Below are 22,289 nucleotides of genomic sequence, written 5' to 3'. Positions count from 1 at the left end.
AATGCTTATTTTCGGATTCATTATCTACTCACATATACTTACCAGTATACTAGGTAATCACCACCAAATTATAGGAAGAATCAATGGTGAAATTGGTATTGAACTCCAAAACTTACCACAATCTGACGTTCATTAAGACTTTAGGTCAGAGATCTTGTTTCACTGTACTTACACACTATTCCACAATTTCCCACATTCTTTGGCTAAATGAAGTGCACTAGACAGACAAAGTACGAGGGAGAACACACCAATTGTTCAAAAACAATTTCAAGCTTAAGCCAAACATGAACCACCATGTTTGAAAAACGCGAAAAACAACCAAGTCCATTTCAGCCGCCAGAAAATTTGTCTAAGTATTGAAATTGCCTTTAAATCGCATTCGCAAATTCCATTTGTTCCGAGGGGCAATTAGCATAGGCGAGTTGAATCAAACGTCAAACTTTTTAAATCGCCTGACCATGTTCGTCCGCATTTTTTTTTTTGACAGAGATTTCGCTGATTTTTAAAAATGCATCACAAGTGATCTGCCCCTAGGGCAATATACTTTAGGGCTGTTTTTCTGGTAAATTTCCGGATATTGATATTATAAGTAGAATGGTTTTGTATGGTAATTGTATTTTCTAAGTAAAACTCTTCGGCAGATCTTTCATTAGGGCTCAAATCGCAATTGAGTTCTTGTCGACCGGTCTCACGAACACTAATGCAGTTTCCTGGTTGAAAACAAACCCATTTACCTTTAACCCTCTTTGTTTATTATTTTCCACCAGCTTGCGATGTAGTATTTGTAACAAAGAATTTAATTCCTATGTGCTTTTAATGAGTAGAAACTAAAAAAAAATGCTTACGCCCAATTTGCATCCCAGTCGTGATTTCGCCCTTCAGCAACCACCATTTGGCTAAACCGTTTACATAATTTTCAGAAGGGCGCGGTAAATGGGCTAAACTGACTCTGTCTTGCTGGGTAGGGCTGGGTAAATGGGCGAGCTTGACAGTATAGTTTTTAATAGGGCTCAGCAAATGGGCGCATATATAGCAACCCAATGTAAATGAAAGGGAGCGTGCATTTTTTCTTCAAATTTCATGAAAATATCGAAATATTCGAATGTTTATGTGCAACAACTATCGAGTAGACATGACCATAGTAGATATTGCTTATCATTTATATAATAGAACCGCCGTTTAAAGAATAATTTTGTGAATCATAACCGTACGCCCGGTTCTGTCTAAAAATGTAAGTTTAGCCTTTATAATCCATATGAGAAGAAGGAGCTAAGTCGAAATCTCGAAGAAAATGCATGTTTCGCCGTTTTGTTTTCTTTAATTATAAATCGAACTAAAAACAATTTTAACTAATTTTCACCTCAATCTTGTAGTATTTTTGTTGCATAATGGCGAAAACGCAGTTTGTTTACATTTGCGATTTAAGCCCTAATGAAAGATCTATGTTGAATAGAACTGGTGGGTATTTATATTTTATTCCGGGAATGGTTAATCAATTGAATAAATTTACGACAATAGCAGTAATATTCCTTCATTGTATGTTATATGAAATATCATTGGTACTCCATCAGTGTTGGCAAAAATATACTTTTCGGCAACTAATTCGATCTATCGAACTTTGAACAGCTATAACTTGTTTTAGAGACATTCTAACACCATACATCCTTCGGCAAAGTTGTTCAGCATATCCTGGACTACACTTCTATTTAATCGTTGGCACACTGTAGAAAGATTTGCAATCTGTAGAATTAAAAATACAAAAAAATCCGGTTTTCCCATACCAATTTCAAACACAATGCGCTACGCTGGGTCAAAACCAATCGATCCCATATTTTGCACAGTTACTTGGGACTCCAAATAGAACTAAAAAGTGCTGTGCTCAGTTGATGTGGTTATGATAACGTTTTTTCCAATTTACAATGCCCCACCCTAATATACAACACTCTCCAAAGAAAAGCAAAGCACCTTTGATTATAATTATAATTAATGAATTAAGGGGTTATATATGTTGAGATGCGGGGAAAAGGAAAAGTTTGAATTTTTATAAAGGTATGTAGCCATATTTTTATGAAATACTTGGTATACGTTTAGCGTAGTACAATCACAGACTAACAGACATAGCACTCAAAAACAAAGCTTCGCCTGCTTTAACGGTCATTTTAAATATATTTGTAGTTGGGACTGTGGCCACATTTGAAATTATGGCACCACTGACATATGAGCAAGCATATGGGGGATAGACCACTAGTGAAAAATTGTTCCCAAACCTGAGGGGAACCCACCAGTAAATGAGTGTTTGGGACCGTGAGTAAAAGGTGGAGCTAGTGTTCTAGAAAAGTTGTCGGATCGATGTTTTTTGAGGAAATTCCGTCATAGTGTTATGTCTGTTAGTCTGTGGTATATTGTCCAATTTGCAAAATCCACTTGAGAAAATAAAAAAATATTAATAATTGTCGAAGCTATAGCAATTTCCGCAAAACGCGTTTTTTATCAAAAAGGTTTGCCGTGACTACGATTCCAGTCCAACAGCTCAACAGAAACCATCAAACTAAAAAAATCATAAGTATATGTACCTGTGAACGATCGATTAAAAAAAATTCTTCTTTTTGAAAAAGGGGACGATTTTTCCAAAAAAAAAACACTATTTTCACCTGAAAAAAATTATTAAAAAATTCATAACAATAATATGAAAATTTTGACGTTTGGAATCGTTCAAGGACATGGCAGTTAAATAACGAACAAGTAAAAAAAAATTGTTGAGATCGGTTGAAAACTTTTCCGGCAATCGCAGTCACCGCAAAGACGCTTTTGGGAAACATGATTTCGAGATAATCGCGTTTAAAGTTTCAAGTATAAGCAACACCTCCATAAGGGAACAAGATGAAAAACGCTACAACTTTGCGTCCACTGCTCCGATCTCTATAAAAATTTGAGGTAACATTCTTAAGAACCTAAGCTTTACGATAGAAGAATAAAAAAAATTTCGATTTTTTGGCCGATCTCAACATACAGGGTGTTTGGTTCATGATTAAGAATCTCTCGGGTGGTAATAGACTGTCATATTTAGAGAAAAAAATTGTTCTACACGTACCCTCAAATCTCAACCGTTACAAAGTTATTGAACTTTTTGCGTTAAAAGCTTATTTGTCTTAAAATACCTCTAACTCAAAAAGTATACTTTGTATTTCAAATATTTTAGATCCACTGGGAAGGTGAGAAAATTTCGCATTGAGTGATGCCATTACATGTTTCAGCTAATGAGTTTAAGTAGCCTTTTCAAAGTAATTTATTGAAAATTAAACATTTTTAATCGATTTTTCGTACATTTCTTGAAAATCCTAGTAGTTAACCTCATCATTTTAATAATCCAGATTGTTAGTCTTGAAGAGCTGCATAATTCGTTCTTTGACATTATGCACTTACCTTTTCTTATTTTCATGAGTTTGGGTTATTTGACTTGGATATTTTTATCTCATTTTCACTAATACCAGCTCTAATTGAAAAAGTATGGCACTTTTTGTATTATTTTTCTTTTTATTCGAAAGCCAGGAAAATTTTACAGAGAAAAATGTATTAATACCTTTCAGTTAAGTGAATTTAGTATTCTTTTTGAATTAAATTAGTTTAAAGTTAGTGCTATTATTAGCATTTTCGTTAATTTTCTTAAAATTGTTAGTAATAAACATCACCATTATTATCATGAAAATAATGCATCTCAGCAAGTTCTACAGTTCTTTCTTTGACTCCATCCAATTATCTCTTTTGGTTTCGACTCAAAATCGTTTTTATCACATCGTTTCATATGCAAAAATAACGATTTCGAACCAACTACATTTGCGGCGAGGTCATGCTGTGTTAACTATTAAATAGCAGCCAAATGAAGAGATATAGACAAAGTGTCAAATAAAAAGTTATAGAGAACATTAAGGGGCATCAAACGAACAAGAGTAACGATAAATTTTGTTGATTAATAATTAGAATAATTAAAAAACTCTCCAAAAAACACAAATTTTTAGATATTTCGTTAGTAAAAAACCATTTAGTAGACTTAACTAAAAGATATTTGTACATACACTGATAGGACATTTTCTCAGCTTTCCAATGAAATCTTGTAAATAACGATATAAAGCATATTTTCTAGATTAGAGTCTTTTAAGCACTTGCAAGTCGGTTACAGGAAAAGTATAGTAATGAAATTACAAAGAAATGTGAAGAGATAGGAATATGACGTCCAAGAACAAATTATGAATCGTCCTAAAACCCAACTTTTGGATAATGGATATTCCTACAATCATACTTCATTATTTCGAGAAAATTAGCAAAAACCTCCTCAAAAACACTAACTTTTAACTACTTTACAGCTAAAAGGTAATTAAAACTAATTAACTAAAAGATATGAGAACACTATTCAATGGGAAATTTTCTCACCTTTCGAAGGGAACTAAAACATTTAAAATACAAAGTATACTTTTAAAGTTAGAGGTATTTTAAGACAAATAAGTTTTTTACACAAAAAGTTCAATAACTCTGTAAGGGTTGAGATTTGAGGGTATGTTTAGAACAATTTTTTTCTCCAAATATGACAGTCTATCACCCCCCGAGAGATTCTTAACCATGAACCAAACACCCTGTATATAACCCCTTAAGAATATGTGAAATGGAATAAAATGTTAGAACAAAATCAGCACATTTAATATTATTCGCTATGCAGACCCCATAAAATATAGTAAATATGCCTCAAATGTTAGGAAATAAAGTCATAAGTGATATGAATTATTACAACAAAATGTGCATTGAGCATTTTTTCAAAGATTTACTACGTACAATAACAATGTTGCCAAAAACGGAACCCATTTGTTGCCAAAAATGGAGCATGCCAACAACGGAACGTGCCAAAAACGGAAGCTAACTGTATATTTGAAACGGGTTAAACGTAGCATGTTCTGTCCTTGCGACTTTTATTTTTGGTCGCTCATATACACTCACAATCTCTCTCATTCCAAACGTACAAACGCTCGTGGCCTTAGCGATAACAGAAATCTTTTCACAAGTGGGAACATGCAATTACACTCATCTATACATGCTTACGTCCGCGATCTCACCGACACCACAAAACCCCGGTAATTAAATGAACGTTTTAGTACATATAAATTAGGCAATCCATGAGACGTTTCTGATCAGCTGATTATTTCTTGTTTACTTCTTCTGACGTTACTCCGAGGGGTGCGACGTCCGACAATATTGTTGATTCGGTCCAACATCAAACGAATCGGACTAAAGAAAGATGCTTGTCGGACGAGTTTTTCTGTTGGAAGGAGTAGACTTGTTGACAGAACCCACCGCTGAATTGTCGAACAAACGTCTAATGGATTGCCTAATTTATAAACGCGGTCTCAAGCATTAACACTTGCGCGATCATGGGCCCTATTCTCACCGTCACCTCACCTAGTTGGGTGAGGTGAGAGCGAAAAAAGCGATCACCGCAGTCACCTAGGTGACTATAGTCACCCAAGGTGATAGAAGTCACCTGGCAGAGCGATTCCCAGAGTCATTTTGAGTGACGACGGTCACCGCGAGAAGGAAAAAAAGTGACTAAATTCTCACCTAAAAAATTTAGGTGACTAGAACCAAAAAGTGTTGCGTTTATTTTTAGATTTTTTTTAGAATTTTCGGGTAACTTTTTCTTTTGGCCAATGGCAGCTGGGAAGTTCTTGAATGGCGAAAATTGATGACTGGCGCCATTTTTGAAATCCAAGATGACGGCTTCCGGCTACCATAAAACACTTAAAACCACCATCAATATGGGTGTCATTTCAAAGGTATTGACTAGTAGAATGCGAAAATTGACGATTGACGCCATTTTGAAATCCAAGATGGCGGCTTCCGGTTACCATAATACACTTAAAACTACCATCAATATGGGTGTCATTTGGAAGATATTGATTAGTAGAATGCGAAAATTGACGATTGGCGCCATTTTGAAATCCAAGATGGCGGCTTCCGGTTACCATAAAACATCTTAAACCACCATCAATATGAGTGTCATTTGAAAGGTATTAATTAGTAGAATGCGAAAATTGACGATTGGTGCCATTTTGAAATCCAAGATGGCGGCTTCCGGTTACCATAAAACACTTAAAACCACCATCAATATGGGTGTCATTTGAAAGGTATTGATTAATAGAATGCGAAAATTCACGATTGACGCCATTTTGAAATCCAAGATGGCGGATTCCAATTACCCTTAAATTCTTAAAACCACCATCAATATGGGTGTCATTTGGAAGGTAGTGACCAGTAGAGGACCAAAATTGACGACTGGCGCCATTTTGAAATCCAAGATGGCGGCTTCCGGTTACCATAAAACATCTGAAACCACCATCAATATGGGTGTCAATTGAAAGGTAGTGATTAGTAAAAGGCGAAAATTGACTATTGGCGCCGTTTTGAAATCCAAAGTAGCAGCTTGCGGTTACCACAAAATACTAAAAATCCGAATGAAATTTTTATAGGAGGCAAGTAAATAAATGATGAAAATCAAAGACCTGTAAGCGGCGGAATTCTTGAAGTTTGTTTGGATTATCGTGTTTTTTATTGTCGTACATTTGTTTTTCGAAATTATAAGCAGAAAATGTTTATATTTGATGTGTTTGTTGTAAACCGACCTCCCATGAGAGTCACGGTTGATAAACCCTCAAGAAGCACACTAACGTTTTAACCCTAAGGTTATTCGCCTCTTCGGGTTATAAAAATATGAAGAAAATCTATAACTATATGCGGTTAGGAATCGAACCCAGGTAGGCTGCGTACAAGGCAAATGACTTACCAACTATGCTATGCCCTCTCCCACCCAGCATACCTTTCAAACGCACCACTAGCTGGCAACGATTGATAGAGGGTGGTGGCAGGCGAAGACATTGGTGGGATGGCGATCAATTTGAGTAGTTTGCATTGCATTACGTACCACAGATGGTGGCAATGAACTTTGCAGAAGGAAAATGACCCAACCCGCTCTACTCGCATCATGCAACAAATCATTGCAAAAGCTGATTGCTTACCCGGAAAGTGTTGAACAGGCAAGTTAGTTAAATAGGAGTTATAGAAGCGAAAAATTACAAAAGTGAAGTGTAAAAAGTTAGAAGAGTAATTGGACATAAGGTAAAGTCTCGAAGGATATAGGTTCCCCATAAGCTTTGAAGAATGCCCTATAAAATGATTAAACCACGATTTGCGTTATGTTGTTTACAAACCCTCGCAGTGACTTACTAGATTAAATTTTTGTAAAGCAATTTTTTTTTGCTTAAGGAGTGGCTCTTATTAATATTTCATAGGTAAACATAATTCCATTGCAAAAAATTAAAGAAAAATGACGGTCTGAATTGCCCCGTAGGGAGGTCCGAATTACCCCTACATTGTAAAATGGATGGAAACACGTAGAGGTTTACAAATCGTCGCCTAGCGACGCCATTGAGTGGTGCAAATGAACCTTTTGTGGCACCAAAATGTAGCTGTGGTTTCAAACTAACAATTAGGACCTTTGCCAGTAAATTTTTTTACATCTATTTATCTAAAAGGGTGATTCGCTTAAGTAGTCCCGAATAGCCCCGGGTTCCCCTATTTTTTAAAATATGTGCTGACTCCCGTAAGGAAAATTTAAACTAGAAAATCAGAAATGGTTATGAGGCTATGTCTATGGATTAAAGACAAATATTTTACGAACTTCGGATTATTGAAAAGAAAAATGTATCTCCCAATTTTGTCAATGTCCCCGTTTTATCAGGCTTAAATTCACCAAGGCTCTGATAAAAACGGGTCTTCACTGTATTCCTAAACATTAAAGAAATCAATTTTCCGGATTTTTTCTTAGGGCCGATTTGTTCACCATCACCAAGGCTTGAGCTAAGTTTAAACGTACTGGTGAACCTGGTTTGAAAGTTAGGCGAGGGTGAAGAAATCGGCCCTTAGAAACAGTAATATTTAATGCTAATTTACTACATCATTTTTTTGTGGTGAATGAAAATAAATGTTATATGACGTATCATTGTAAATCTACTGAAATAATTCTGCACATAATAATGTGGAAACATAATAATAAGCATAACATTAATTATTTTGTGATTGTTGGTAGGGTAATTATTATTGTTAATTTCTATCCGGGTTAGTAATATCACTTTTATTGCTTATATTAACATTCATCTCTAAGGGCCCATTTCTTTGCGCTCGCTTAATTTTTTAACCGACGAAAACGGCATTAATTTATGCTTGCATATTTAAACGGTTTTTTGTCAGAATATTATTTAAAAAAATCATGGTATGAAGCCTAATGAAAGAGCAAACATATATTTTTCAATCAGTCGTCAGAATTTTAGTAAAAAAAAACAGCACAAGAAAAAAAATGTGACATGTTTTTATGGAATAAATACTGGAGCAGAAAATCGTAAATTACACTCGATTGTTAGAAAATAAAATAAGTTGAAGCTTCTTTGCAAGTTTTTTTATATTTAAAGAAAAACTGGAACACTTCCTATTCAATAAATTTATCGAAACTGTATGGAGCTAGATTATTTACTCATTTAAATTGGCAACTTCTCCATACATTCTTCAGAAATCAAATAAGCATGCCTCTACTGTCAAATTCTCTTTTTTTATTCACGAATTCTATTTCGTTTTATTTTTGAACAATACAATTCTATTCTTCAGCTTCAATTTAATTTTAGAACGGGTTACAATATTCACGTTCACACGTTTCGAAATGATATCCCGGTAACGGCAATACCTTTTGGGATTCACTTCAAATATATTTTACATAAACAAGCATTCGTTATCTATTCAGCAGCGCTTCATACTCAAGTACTGGAACCAAAGAATCAGGAATCAGAATATATTGCCTTAAATTACACGTTCCCCGTCATGCGCCGGTAAACGCTTGCTTCAATGACACACAAAAAGAAATTTGTTTATTTAAACATCTCACACCTTGATTGATTATGGCTGTCGAAAGTTTCCTTGCTTCACGACAAGCGCTATTATTTACACTTTGTGCGTAGCGTTTGTTTTTCCCTCTAAATTCAACGCTCTTATTAAAAGCAATTAACAAATTATTTAAAAAAAAAGCGGGCGGGTAAGTTCGTCGATTACCATTTTGCCGAATGCCGTTTCGCCGAATGGATCATTATGCCGATTTCACAAAACGGATTGTTATAAACAGTTTTTTATTGGTAACATCGAAATACAGGGAAGACCCTATCTTATCAGTCACCTCTCACATGAAAATCTGGTTGATTGGCTCTAGCAGACGAACCAAGTCAAATTCGTCTTGAATTTCAAAGTGGCACCAATCATCAATTTTTGCTTTCTAGTAATCAATACCTCTCAAATGACACCCATATTGATGGTGATTTTAAGTGTTTAATTGTAACCGGAATCAGCCATCTTGGATTTCAAAATGGCGCCAATCGTCAATTTTCGCATTCTACTAATCAATACCTTAAAAATGACACCCATATTGATGGTGGTTTTAAGTATTTTATGGTAACCGGAAGCCGCCATCTTGGATTTCAAAATGGCTCCAATCGTCAACTATCGCCTTCTATTAATCAATACCTTCCAAATGACACCCATATTGATGGTGGTTTAAGACGTTTTATGGTAACCGGAAGCCGCCATCTTGGATTTCAAAATGGCGCCAATCGTCAATTTTCGCATTCTACTAATCAATATCTTCCAAATGACACCCATATTGATGGTGGTTTTAAGTGTTTTGTGGTAACCGGAAGCCACCATCTTGGATTTCAAAATGGCGCCAATCGTCAATTTTCGCATTCTACTAATCAATACCTTAAAAATGAAACCCATATTGATGGTGGTTTTAAGTATTTTATGGTAACCGGAAGCCGCCATCTTGGATTTCAAAATGGCTCCAATCGTCAACTATCGCCTTCTATTAATCAATACCTTCCAAATGACACCCATATTGATGGTGGTTTTAAGTGTTATGGTAACCGGAAGCCGCCATCTTGGATTTCAAAATGGCGCCAATCGTTAATTTTCGCATTCTACTAATCAATATCTTCCAAATGACACCCATATTGATGGTGGTTTTAAGTGTTTCATGGTAACCGGAAGCCGTCATCTTGGATTTCAAAATGGCGCCATCTTGGATTTCAAAATGCCAACCAATCAATCAATCGACACAATGCACTTTCGAAATATCCGGGTCAGTGATTGAGTGATGCTAGCAGTCACTTTACAATTTCCGTGAGGGGACTTCAAAAATTGCGATTCTGAGAGTCACCTGGGTGATGACGGTCACCCAACAGTCACCTCACCTAAAGTGAGTCTCGGAATACCTCTTCGTGGGTGAGGTGACTGGTAAGTGAGGTGACGGTGACTCAAGTGAGGTGAGGTGAGGTGACGGTGAGAATAGGGCCCCATGAATCGGACACGACCGGAAATCTCTACTCTCGATCCTATGGCAGCCCAGATTAATCAAAAAAGCGTCGTTGGACTAATCACAAAAATGACGCTCATACTCACTAGACAACACGTTACATGGCGACGATTATCAAAATTCAATGTGTATTTCATTTCATCTGCAGTTTATTGTCTTGATATGTCTTCCCGAAGGCACAGTATAGACGACTTCAACATTCAAATTTTCAACGCTTGTGCCTTTGCACGGAGTACAACACATTCGAAAACTCTTGCGAAAATCTTCAATGCTTATAAATGACTTAACGCGAGTTCCGGAGTGTTAATGAAAGTAAAATAAATGAATCGTTATGAAATCGCAAGTAACTACTATCGGAACCGAAATTTCCCGTTGGTTAGTTGCCGTCAAGCCTTCCAGATTTTTCAATCACGGTTCTTCTTCTCGCTGCCTATTGTAGCAATTGTGGTGACCCATCAACTACTGCGCCCTGAGCCAATTTTTCAACTTCTTGTCGTTGTGAGCACGAGATCGAGCCAACTCCGTTTGTTTCGATGTAAGAAAAAAGCCAAAACTGTGTTTAGGATGTTTGTTACAAGAGCACTTCTTTATTCGCTGTTTTTTTTGAAATCTGTGCGGAACAAGTTAATTTTCGACCAAGAAATTGTTTTACAGTCACTTTATCTTTGATCTTGGTGACTAGAAGGAAATTTCCTTCTAGTCACTGGGTGACGTGACTGTGAGAATAGGGCCCCATACTTTCGAATTTTATCTGCATTCTTAAGGTTGCACAGAGAATGCGTAAAATTCGCAAACGAAAAAAGCAGTTTTTTTCCACACCGTATGTCAGATCTTCATAAAAATCAATCAGCAGTACAGTAACATTCTACATACGCTGATTGATTTTTATGAAGATCTGACATATGGTGTGGAAAAAAACTGCTTTTTTCGTTTGCGAATTTTACGCATTCTCTGTGCAACCTTAAATAACGACAGCATTACACGCAAGTTGAATTCAGTCGCATTCGCTCAAATAATCAATCCATCGTAAAGTAGAATAGGGCTGATTGAAAACAAGATCAAGTGTAGAAACACAACTAGTGCAGATTTTAGTTTGAGTAATTTTATACATAAGATAACTCTATTTAGTAGGTATATATCACATCCGTAGTAAACGTAGTAAACAAATATCGCCAAATTCCGTCTAGTGGAAATAGGGAGATTTCTCATTTTTCTTACCAATTACAGACTAATCCATTTATGTGGTTCCATAAAACGATCCCGACCTGGGCTGTTCTATTCATCAAGACGCCTCGTATCAAGCATTTTATTCTGAAAAGTTCTGATGAGAGATGATCTCTACAATATATTCCTGCAGTTATATAAATGTACACAGCTGATGGGTGTAACAGCCTAATATTTGCTGATCTTTCGTCTGGTTGGAACGTTCCAGAGTAGCTACACATAACATCCTACCGTAAACGATGACTGCCAGTAATTCTAGTTTGTTTGCTTTTTACTTAAAACGTAAAAGAATAATCATAACACGTTCGATTCTACCCGTGCTTTCTTTTTGTTCGGGAGAATCTCAAATAAAATTTTTAGAAAGAAAACAATCAGCAGAAGAAAAAAAAGCATGGGTCGACTACCAAGAGGCAGAAAGACAATGCACAAAAGAGTCGAAAAATAAGTTTACATCCATATTTCATTTGTGTTTCAATCTACACTATTGTTTGCGGTACTTACAATTTGATGAACTACATCTTAACCCAAGTGAAAGGAAACATGAATTGGCTTGCGTCACAGCTAGGTTGTGGAATATGTACACGGTTGCAGAAGATAAATCATTTTTGTTTTTCTTAAGCGTTCGATTTGGCTTACAACTACTTATTCACAGGTTTCTACAGTTTGTTTTCGTTAATTTATATTCCAACATATGCTACGGTCCTATTTCTGTGTTATTGTTATGTTCTATGTGATTATTTGTATTATTTTTTAATCTTTTTCATATGCATGAGAATCGTGATAATGCCCGGCAATCTATGCTGAGAGATTTCTAATAACTTCATTATAGATAAATTTACTTATTTGGGATAGGTACGCCTTAAAGGTTGTTTCGAAAGGAAACAAATGTTGCAATATGTGAAATAACTTTTGACATAGGAAATATGATTTACAAGCATCATATTGCTGCTCATATATATTTGCTTCTCTGTTTTAGTTTTTTCCTCAATAGTAAAGTATACTTAAAAGTGATTTCCTATCTGCTGTACAAAGATGGGCTTGAATGCTATTATTTAGGTCCTAATGTTTAAAAGTAGTGAAACGATAGCGTTAGTTAGCCTAGTAAAAGAAAATACAGAGCATCAACGAAACCAAACTTCTGTAGCGATCGAGATCACAAGAATAACATTGTTCACCGCGGTCCCCTTTTACACTCACTGGGAGCATCTTACGTTCGACCTCTACCAGGCCGATCGTACCACTCCGGATCGTTGGGATCATCTTCCTCGACAAACAGTGATTCACCAGTATCGGTTTCCTCGTCATCCATCGGATCGTCATCATCGAGTACTTGGCGTACACCTACAAACATTCGATTCTCGTCACAGCTCTTCAGCAGCTTCTCCATTATAATTTGGTTTTCGACCTTTTTCGCCTGCATCAGCTCGTCGTCATTATCGTTACACTCCAGATCGTCGAGATCATTCTCGATGGCCGAAATGGTCGTGGAGGTTGTGGACAGATTGGAGCTGAGCGGGTTGTTGACGTGCCCACTGCTCGATGGCGCCAGGTTCAAATTGTTCCGGTTCGCGAGCAGTACGTTGTTGTTGGGCCTATTCGGTCGGGTTAGTTTGTTGATGGCATCTTCCACCAGGGTTAGGTGGTCACTCGGCATCGTTCGAACCATCTCTTCGTAGAGGTCGTCCGGTAGCGGGAACTGCAGCGAATCGTAGGGTGGGATGACCTGATGATTGAGAGATAAAAACATTAGTTTGGACGGTTTTAAAACAGGGGATATTTGAAAATTGTTTGAAAGATAGTTGAGATCAGAATCGCGAGGAAAATACTGACCTCTTTGATGTCCGGACTAGAGCTGCGCTGGATTTCTTCCCGCACTAGTTTGGTTGAAACAGTTCGTCTACGCTCCTTCTTATTGAGGCTTTGATTGAGGGCTGGAAAGGGGAACGTGAATGATTTTAATGTAATGTGAAATATTCCAAAAAAACGAAACTATAAAATATTCATTAACTCAATAAAGAAATTCTCTGATCGAAGAGCAATAAACAGCATGCATTGCACTATGTCATCCGAGGTGTTGACAAAAGTTACCGTAAAAGTGTCAAAATCACTTACCGTTGAGAACATTGGTTTCCGACAGCTCATGTGTGTCAAGCGACATTAAAGGCGTTGATGGACATGCAGGCGAGGTGTTCGACTGCAAATAGGCACAGCATTACATTTATTGCATTACTTACAAAATGAAAATCAAATACCTCAATGTCAACCAGTGGAGTGGGTGGCGCCGGGGACGTAGGATCCGGCGTGTTGGCTCCACTTGATTCTGCCCTACTGTCGGTTCGCCTATTCGCTCGTGGTCTGCTCCAGGGAAACTTCATGTACGTTCGGAATTTTTTGCGTTCATCCTGCAGGGCACGGTCGTGCTTAACCAGAATCGTTTCATCGGAGATATCTTCCTCGTCGATGGCTGGTAACACGATAAACCGTCCCTCGGACAATGACTGGGTCAGATCGGATACTTTTTCTGTAGGAGGTATTATTGCAGGTTTGGGTGAAACCGACTGTTTGTTTCCGGCGTCAGGAGCTGAGTTGTTGTTACCACTTGCTGTTTTTATGAGCTGACTAGCATCGATGGTTTCCGAGTCCGGATCGATTGATTCATCGTTATCGCCAACAATGCGCCATCTATTGAAAGTTGGAATAATTTAATTGCACGCAGTTATGGAAGAATAATCACTTAATAACTTACTTTGGTGTCACAATTTCCTTGTAGGGTAAGAGTTCCACCTTGTTTGCGGCAGCCATACTGTACGGAATAACGATGTTATCAATGTCGTATGAGGGTCGACTTTTCCTGAAAGATAAACAAACGGTTTATTTCTGTTGTTAATGATTTTGTGGTACGTTGATAAATACCTCTCGTTCCGATGGTGATTTGGCGTTGGTGATGAGTTTTTGCTGCGACTGCTACCACTACCAGCGCCGTCATGATGCAGCCCAGCCGAATCCATATAGTCAAATCCGGATGAAGCACCGCCAATGCCTCCGCTGTTGTATCGAGTGTACGAGCCGGTACCCGCACCGTGCGTCCCCGTTCCGGAAGCTGCCGTCGATGATGAGTGCGACGATTTCCGATATTTGCTGCTGGAACTTTTGTAGTACTTGTTGGAACTGCCACCAGGTGTAGCACCGTAACCAGTTGGACCGTATTGGCTGCTGCCACCGGGAGGATACCCGGACGATGACTTGCGTCTGCCTCTGCCGGTGGTGCTTGTCAGTAGCAGGTTTCGTCGAGATTTAGATTTTTTAAGCTCTGCAAGTGGACGTGGGAGAGTTGTAAGAAATATGAATAAAACAAATTGTTCCAGCGAACCACCATCTGTCATTGGTAAGGGATATATTTACTAAAGGACTACTATGATCTGAGCAATTATAAATTGTAGATTCATCATTGTATTTCTTGTGCGAGCACACAATACTTTGACATTGGTTTTACTAATTTATTAGCAAGTTAACATTTTCAAACGCCTTTTTTGATACGCATTTTAAGGCTACATTGTTACAGATTTTCAAGCTTACTGTTTTTAGCGGACTGGTAGAATTGCATGACTGAATAAGCCCCAATATACAGTTAGCGTGGATGCAAATATTTCTAGAGAAAATTTTCAATAGGACGTAAGTTTACTTTCTCTTTCGTTTATTACGACGTCATTACAACACTTTGCACTAATCTTCCGGTACATATCGAAAACCGACGGTTTTTAGAATATTATGCAAAGAGTAGAGTAGTAAATGCTGAAATGGCCGAGTAATGAATAGAAGAGAAAGACCCCAAAGAGAATCTCTCATTGTTACTTACGTCCAATTCTAAATTTTCTCTAGATTTCTTCGAGGCGAGAAGAGATTTCCACGCGCAACAGCAAATCACAGCGCGTACGGGATCGGACAGACTCTCACTATTAATCGTTATTCTTTTCTTTTTTACGTCTTGAATCTTGGCCCACCCTCGAGACAAATTTAACAAAATAGGACAAACTAATGACTGTTAGTGTTTCAAGGAAAGTGGTTGTGCTGACTGGTTTGGAGTACTGCGGTAGATCAGCTGAAAAGTATCCAGTGCAAAATCCATCAATCCTCTCCTCTCTCGAATTTCCTTGATGTTTAAACGTTTCGATGAAGCGGTGTTACAGTTATGTTTAATATTAGTTGGTTCAATATTAATTAATCGGTGATTAGTGTGCACGCGCGGGGTGGGCCACATCAACAACCAGAGGGCGCACGATTCCACCCAGCTGATAAACGTCAATGTCCATCTAACAAACGTCAACGTCATTCATTCATTCATTCGGTAGAGAGGGACTTTTGATTCGGTGTTCGTAGCGGGCAGAAGTCCGCAAGCACGTACATCCCTTTGCCATTCCACGTTGGGTTTAACCGGGCGAAGAGCTTTTTGTGCGCGGTTCTCGGCCACTAGACCAATTGGGGCTCCTGGAAACAGCGCATGGAATGGTTGCTCGAAAAATAGGACCTGTTGGAAGTGATAAGCGTTGCGAAGCCAGAACCGGTGACCGAAGAGTGGAAGAATCACGATCGAAAAGCGCGGGCAAACATTGGACTTTTCATCGAGGAAAGCCAGTATAAATAGGTTAAAAATACGGACAGTGCACGTGGCATGTGGAATGCTCTCAAAGAACACCACGAAAAGGCGACAATGTCGACCATTGCTCATTACCTTGGCAAATTGTGTAGTGCTAGTATGCCAGAAGGCGAAGATATGGAAAGCACCTTTCCGCTATGGAAGAATTGTTCGACAAGTTGACGGCAGCAGGTCAGAACCTGGATGAACCACTGCAAATCGCTATGATTTTCAAAAGTGTTCCGCCATCTTATCATGGACTGGTGCAAAGTCTCCAGAGCCGGGCGGATGAAGACTGGACTGTTACTCTCGTGAAAACTCGATCGTTGAATGAATACAATCAGCGTCGGGAGAAGAATGCATCTCTGTCGCTAGATATGAAAGCGATGAAATTGGACATGGGAAGCAGTAAGAAGCCGGAAAAAGTGTGTTATTTCTGCAAACAGCCTGGACACTTTCGGAAGCATTGCAAAAAGTGGCAGGCACAGAGGGGAGCTTATGGCGGATCAGCGAGAAAACAGAATCCGAATGACGGAAACCCGAAAGCAAAGCAGGTGCACGAAACAACTAACGCTGTTTGTTTTATGGCTGGTTAAATAAAGTCGAACTGTTGGGTAATTGACAGCGGTGCATCGTGCCATATGACGAGTGACAAATCGTTCTTCTCAACACTGTACAAAAGTTTCGAATCGAAAGTAACTCTTGCTGATGGGAATCAAACAAAATCTTCCGGCATCGGCGAAGGTGTCCTGTTTGGTGAAAAAGGTCGTGGTGAGTGAGAGGAAATCAGTCTAAAAATGTGCTATATGTGCCGGATTTAGACAGTGGTCTAATCACGGTAAGCCAGCTGGCTGCTAAAGGGTTTGTAGCGAAGTTTAGTGCATCGGACTGTGCCGTTGTAAGTCCGGCGGGTGAAATCGTGGCAGTAGGTGACAAAGTTGGAAGCCTTTACCGTCTGCGCGTTCATGCACAATCGCTGAAGGCTGGAATTGAACATCACGAGAAGAATCAGTACACTTGGCATCGACGAGTTGGGCATCGTGACCCGGAATTGTTTCGACGAATGAAAGATCTGGTATGTGGATTTAATTTACAAGACTGCGGTGCTCGTATTACCTGCGAATACTGCCTTAAGGGTAAGCTGGCACGGAAGCCGTTCCTACCGATAACCGAGCGGAAAACAACGCAGCCGCTGGAAGTAATACACACACAAATCTTTGCGGGCTGATGGAAACTACAACTCCATCTGGCAATCGTTATCTTATGACCCTAATGGACGATTACAGTCGGTACACTATCGTGTATTTACTAAAACATAAGAGCGAAGTGGCTGGGAAAATTAAGCAGTATGTTCGTTGGGTGCAGAAGGTCTTCGGGAGAAAGTTACTCGTTATTCGGTCCGATGGTGGTGGCGAACACGTCAACCAAGTGTTACGCGAATTTTATGAAATGGAGGGAATAAAATTGCAGTTTACCACGCCCTACTCGCCTCAACAGAACGGCATCGCTGAACGTAAAAATCGGTCACTACAGGAGTTTGGATGTTAGCCGATGCAGGAATCAGCAAAACGTACTGGGATGAAGCAGTACTGACGGCGGCGTACGTACAGAACCGTCTGTCTTCTCGAGTAGTAAAGAAGACTCCGTATGAGCTTTGGACACATCGTAAACCGAATCTTGCTCATCTTCGAGTGTTCGGGTGTGATACATACGTGCATATCCCAGATTCGAAACGATCTAAGCTAAACCAGAAAGCAATGAAGCTCACCTTCGTAGGGTATTTCGAGGACCATAAGGGATACCGATTAGTCGATCTTTCCAACAATCGTGTGACTGTTAGTCGTGATGAAAAATTTATCGAGGTTGGTAATGGATCGGAGCAAATTTGTGCATTGGACGAATCTGTTACGTCTGCAAAACCAGAAAGTGAGATCGAAATCCCAATTATTACCATGTTACCAAAAATTGGCTGTACCGGAAGGAGATGATGACGATGGATCGTCAGTTGAATTCGAAGGTTGGGACGACGCTAATGATGATCCATTTCTCGGCTATGAAGAACTTCCGATTGAGGAGGAGTCAGAATTGCAACGAGATGCGAGGCGAATAAGAGGAATCCCTCCGATACGTTATGGTGATTTTGCAGTTGGGATTACAAAGTGTGAATGGGAGGAACCAACCGATTATCGTAAGGCGTTGAAGGTTGCGGACTGGAAGAAGGCGATGGATGCCGAAATGTAGGCGCATGCAGAAAGTGTAACCTGGGATCCTGTCCAATTGCCGAAAGGAACGAAGACGATTGGTTCACGATGGGTTTTCAAACTTGAGCGGAATGAAACAGGTGATGTCGTGAAATATAAAGCAAGATTGGTTGCACAAGGATTTATCCAGCACTATGGTGTGGATTATGTGGATGTTTTCGCACCGGTAACACGTCAGGAGACATTTCGAGCACTACTGGCCGTTGCAGGCAAGAATGGGATGAGTCTTCAGTATTTCGATGTCAAGATCGCGTATTTAAATGGGACAGTCGAGGAAGAAATCTACATGCGCCAACCACCCGGGTACGAAATCGTCGGAAAGGAGAAGTACGTTTGTAGACTCAAGAAGAGCATATATGGACTCAAACAGTCGTGTTGAATAAACTGGGATTCAAGCAGTGTGAGTCCGACCCTTGCTTGTACATACGTCGTGATGATCGAAATATTACCTTTCTGCTCGTCTATGTCGACGATATTCTGGTTGGCTGCGTTGATGAAGCGTCCATTATCGAAGTTTATGAAGCACTACGAACGGAGTTTGATATGACGAATCTCGGAGCGGTCAAACACGTTCTAGGGTATGAAGTTCGTCGCAAGGATGGTTGCTTCAGTCTGCGACCAACTAAGTTTATTGAAATGTTGATTAAAAAGTTTGGACTTGAAGATTGTAATAGTTCCAAGACACCAATGGACACGGGGTACACCAGATCAGAAAATAACGGCGCGCCGTTTGGTGACACAACATTGTATCGCAGTCTCGTAGGTGCTTTACTCTACGTTGCAGTAAATGGAAGACCGGATATAGCTGCAAGCGTGTCACTACTCGGCCGTAAAGTCAGCGCACCAACAGAAATGGACTGGACGGCTGCCAAACGTGTCGTCAGATACCTCAAGGGTACGAAAGAATTAAAATTGACATTCGGTGCGGGAGATGGGTGGGTACTTGTCGGCTACTCCGATGCTGATTGGGCCGGCGATCATGCTACTACGAAGTCTACGACCGGATATATTTTCTTCTTCGGAGGTGGACCCGTCGCTTGGGTTAGTCACCGGCAGTCGTGTGTAAGTTTGTCCTCCATGGAGGCTGAATATAACGCGCTGAGTGAGTCATGCCAGGAGCTTATTTGGCTGCGGAGATTGTTGGAGGATCTTGGAGAAATACAACTGGATTAAACACGCGATTCTAAAACTAACTCGTTTCTTTTTATTTATCGTGCGGTATTTTATCCAATTTGTGTTCCTTTTTCTTTCTATTCCGGTATTGCCTCCTGTCGGTACGGTCTCTGCCCACAGGATACAGTCAAAAATCGAAACGAGTGCGAAGCAAGCAGCAAGATCGGATTCGACGGGTAAGAGCCGAGATGCTCATGCACGTCCCGGACAATTATTAACCAACTGTCGGAGAGAGTGTGAATTGAAGCCGGAGCCGATCAAAATGCTACCTGGTAGGCCCGTGGATGGCTCAACCTATTGGTCCACTGATGATGAAGGCACGGCGATGACGTCAGCAAGGGTTAGGTGAATGTAGGGAAATTATGGTTAAAAACAAGACCTCAAGCTTAACCTGTTGTCTGAGTTACCACAAAACTAATAAAGTTATATATCTTGCGCAAGATTGCCGTTCACAGAAGGTTCACAAGGCCTAATTTTAGCAGCGCTTCCAAAAATTTAGGGGTTGGTTGCAATAACAGAGAAATAGTGACATCTTCCAGGCAGTGCGGGAAAACCGACAACCCATAGAGGCAAGATCGGCATTCCCAATAATTTTTTTCTCTCCTTTTTATTTATTTTTATTAAAAATGTGATATATGCGTGTGAGATGAAGTGTAAGCAGTCTTCCCATGAACATCGACAAGTTTGCACCCGTGTACAAAATTTCGTGCACGCGTTCAACCTCAAACATGCTTTGCCTTTGTGTACAGGTTCGCATCGAACACCGAACCCAAGCGAACGATGTGCAAACTTAGGTTTAAACATCGTGTACGTACAAAGGAAAGGCACACACAAAAAAGAATGAATCAATGCTAGTGCTGATGGGTGCGAGAAAGAGAAAACTAGTATCAAGAACCTGTGTGTACGAACACCCCGTACGTACATGGGGTTCGTTTGGGCAGACGAACATGTGCTCGTGTTTTGGTACGCATTAGCGCGTTCGAGTTTGCACACGAAATGATGGTGTAGGATGAGCACAGAACTAGAGCGAACATGGTGTTCGATGTTCATTTGGGAAGACTGAGTGTAAGTATGTGTATATGAATACGTGTGATGCAAATATATGCTTTTTCATGGTGTCTACTCAATCTGAAGAAAAAAAATACATGAGTCTTCCAGGTTTTCCAGGGTTTTGTAATAAAAATCCATGTTCATAATATAATTTTTTCGTGTTTACCATGAGGCCATGTCATGAAGTTGACAAGCACGTTTCGCCTAATGGCTATTTGTGTCGCGAGCGTGTATAGAACGATATCGTCGGAGGCGCCATTCGTCATTGCCGGGATGATTCCCATCTGCATCACTCTGGCTGAGGACGTGGAATACTCTCAGCGGAAGAATACACGAAATGCAAGGAGACTGGTCAGAGCGGATTCGTTGGCTAAGCGGTAGCAAGAGTGGGACAACGCGAAGAAAAAAAGGTGGACCCACCGACTCATCTTAAACGTGTCGGTGTGGGTACATAGAAAGCATGGAGAGGTGAACTTCCATTTGATGCAGTTTTTGGCCGGGCATATGGGTGCTTCCGCAAGGACCTGCATCGGTGTGGACACCCCTTTGCCCGGAGTGCGTGAACGTACAAGAGACACCGGAGCACGTATTCTTCAAATGCTCTTAGTTCGGAGATGTTCGAAGGGGTATGCTCTGCGTGACGGTCGACAACATCGTCGAAGAGATGTGCCATGATAAGCATATCTACAATGCGGTCAACAGCGTAGAGACGAGCATAATCTCCGAGCTGCAAAGAAACTGGTGAAGGGATCAACAAAGCAAAGCAGTGGCAGTAAACTAAATCCACCGCCGGGTTTGGATCATCAGGGTACCAGCGAACCGGACGTCAAGCTACACCGGAATCGCTGGACGGGGACCTCGACATCCTACCGGGTAGCTTGTGAGTAGAGCAGATCCACCCCGTAGATTGCGTCGAACAGCCAGCAGCGGGTCGTCGGACTGGAAGCTACGCTCCACCCGAAATCGCTGGATACCTAGGCTAGGTCCACGCTGGGGACTAGATGGAGTAGATAGGGACGAAGCGGGAAGCTAAATGGCTCAAGAAAACTTGCATCGGTATCGGGATAAATCCACCGCCGAGGAATTCTCAGTAGGGTAGATTCACGTTGGCTGACAGCTGATTGGTTTACGAAACAGACATCGAGTAGATCTCGATAAGTCTAAGAGCTGAATGGCTGAAGAGAATGGGTATCGGTGTTGGGAGAAATTCCTCTGTCGAGGGACTCTCAGACGGAGTAAAATGAATTCATCGGCGGGGGCTATCCAAATAGATAGTGATAAAGCTGGGAGCTGAATGACTAACGAAAATAGGAGCTAAATGGCTCAGGAAATCATCAGCTAAACGGTTCACTCAAACAAGAGTTAAATAGCGATGTAATAGATGGGGGCGAAGACCGCAAGAGAAGAGTCGAGAGCTGAATGGCTCAAAAGTCATGGATCAAGTGTGGTTCCGAGATAGCGACGGAAAACTCGTAAGTCAAATATAGGGTTGCAAAGA

The 22,289-nt window shown here is 40.0% G+C and overlaps 1 protein-coding gene across 4 annotated transcripts in view; it reads right to left on the bottom strand.

The window, feature by feature from the left end:
- Positions 1 to 11,686: 11,686 nt before the first annotated feature.
- Positions 11,687 to 22,289, bottom strand: part of LOC131683961 (uncharacterized) — an 86,844-nt gene continuing 76,241 nt past the window's right edge. For all 4 annotated transcript variants that reach the window (XM_058966384.1, XM_058966382.1, XM_058966385.1 and 1 more), the window contains 6 exons: positions 14,588 to 14,984; positions 14,421 to 14,525; positions 13,927 to 14,356; positions 13,787 to 13,868; positions 13,505 to 13,605; positions 11,687 to 13,397 (listed from right to left, as the gene is read on the bottom strand). In XM_058966384.1, the coding sequence (XP_058822367.1) occupies positions 12,882 to 13,397; positions 13,505 to 13,605; positions 13,787 to 13,868; positions 13,927 to 14,356; positions 14,421 to 14,525; positions 14,588 to 14,984 (1,631 nt within the window). In that variant the 3' untranslated portion in view covers positions 11,687 to 12,881. The remainder of the gene's footprint in view (positions 13,398 to 13,504; positions 13,606 to 13,786; positions 13,869 to 13,926; positions 14,357 to 14,420; positions 14,526 to 14,587; positions 14,985 to 22,289) is intronic.

This window comes from Topomyia yanbarensis, chromosome 2 (genome assembly GCF_030247195.1).
Source record: "Topomyia yanbarensis strain Yona2022 chromosome 2, ASM3024719v1, whole genome shotgun sequence".
Taxonomy (NCBI): domain Eukaryota; kingdom Metazoa; phylum Arthropoda; class Insecta; order Diptera; family Culicidae; genus Topomyia; species Topomyia yanbarensis.
This window is presented reverse-complemented; position numbering and strand designations above follow the sequence as displayed.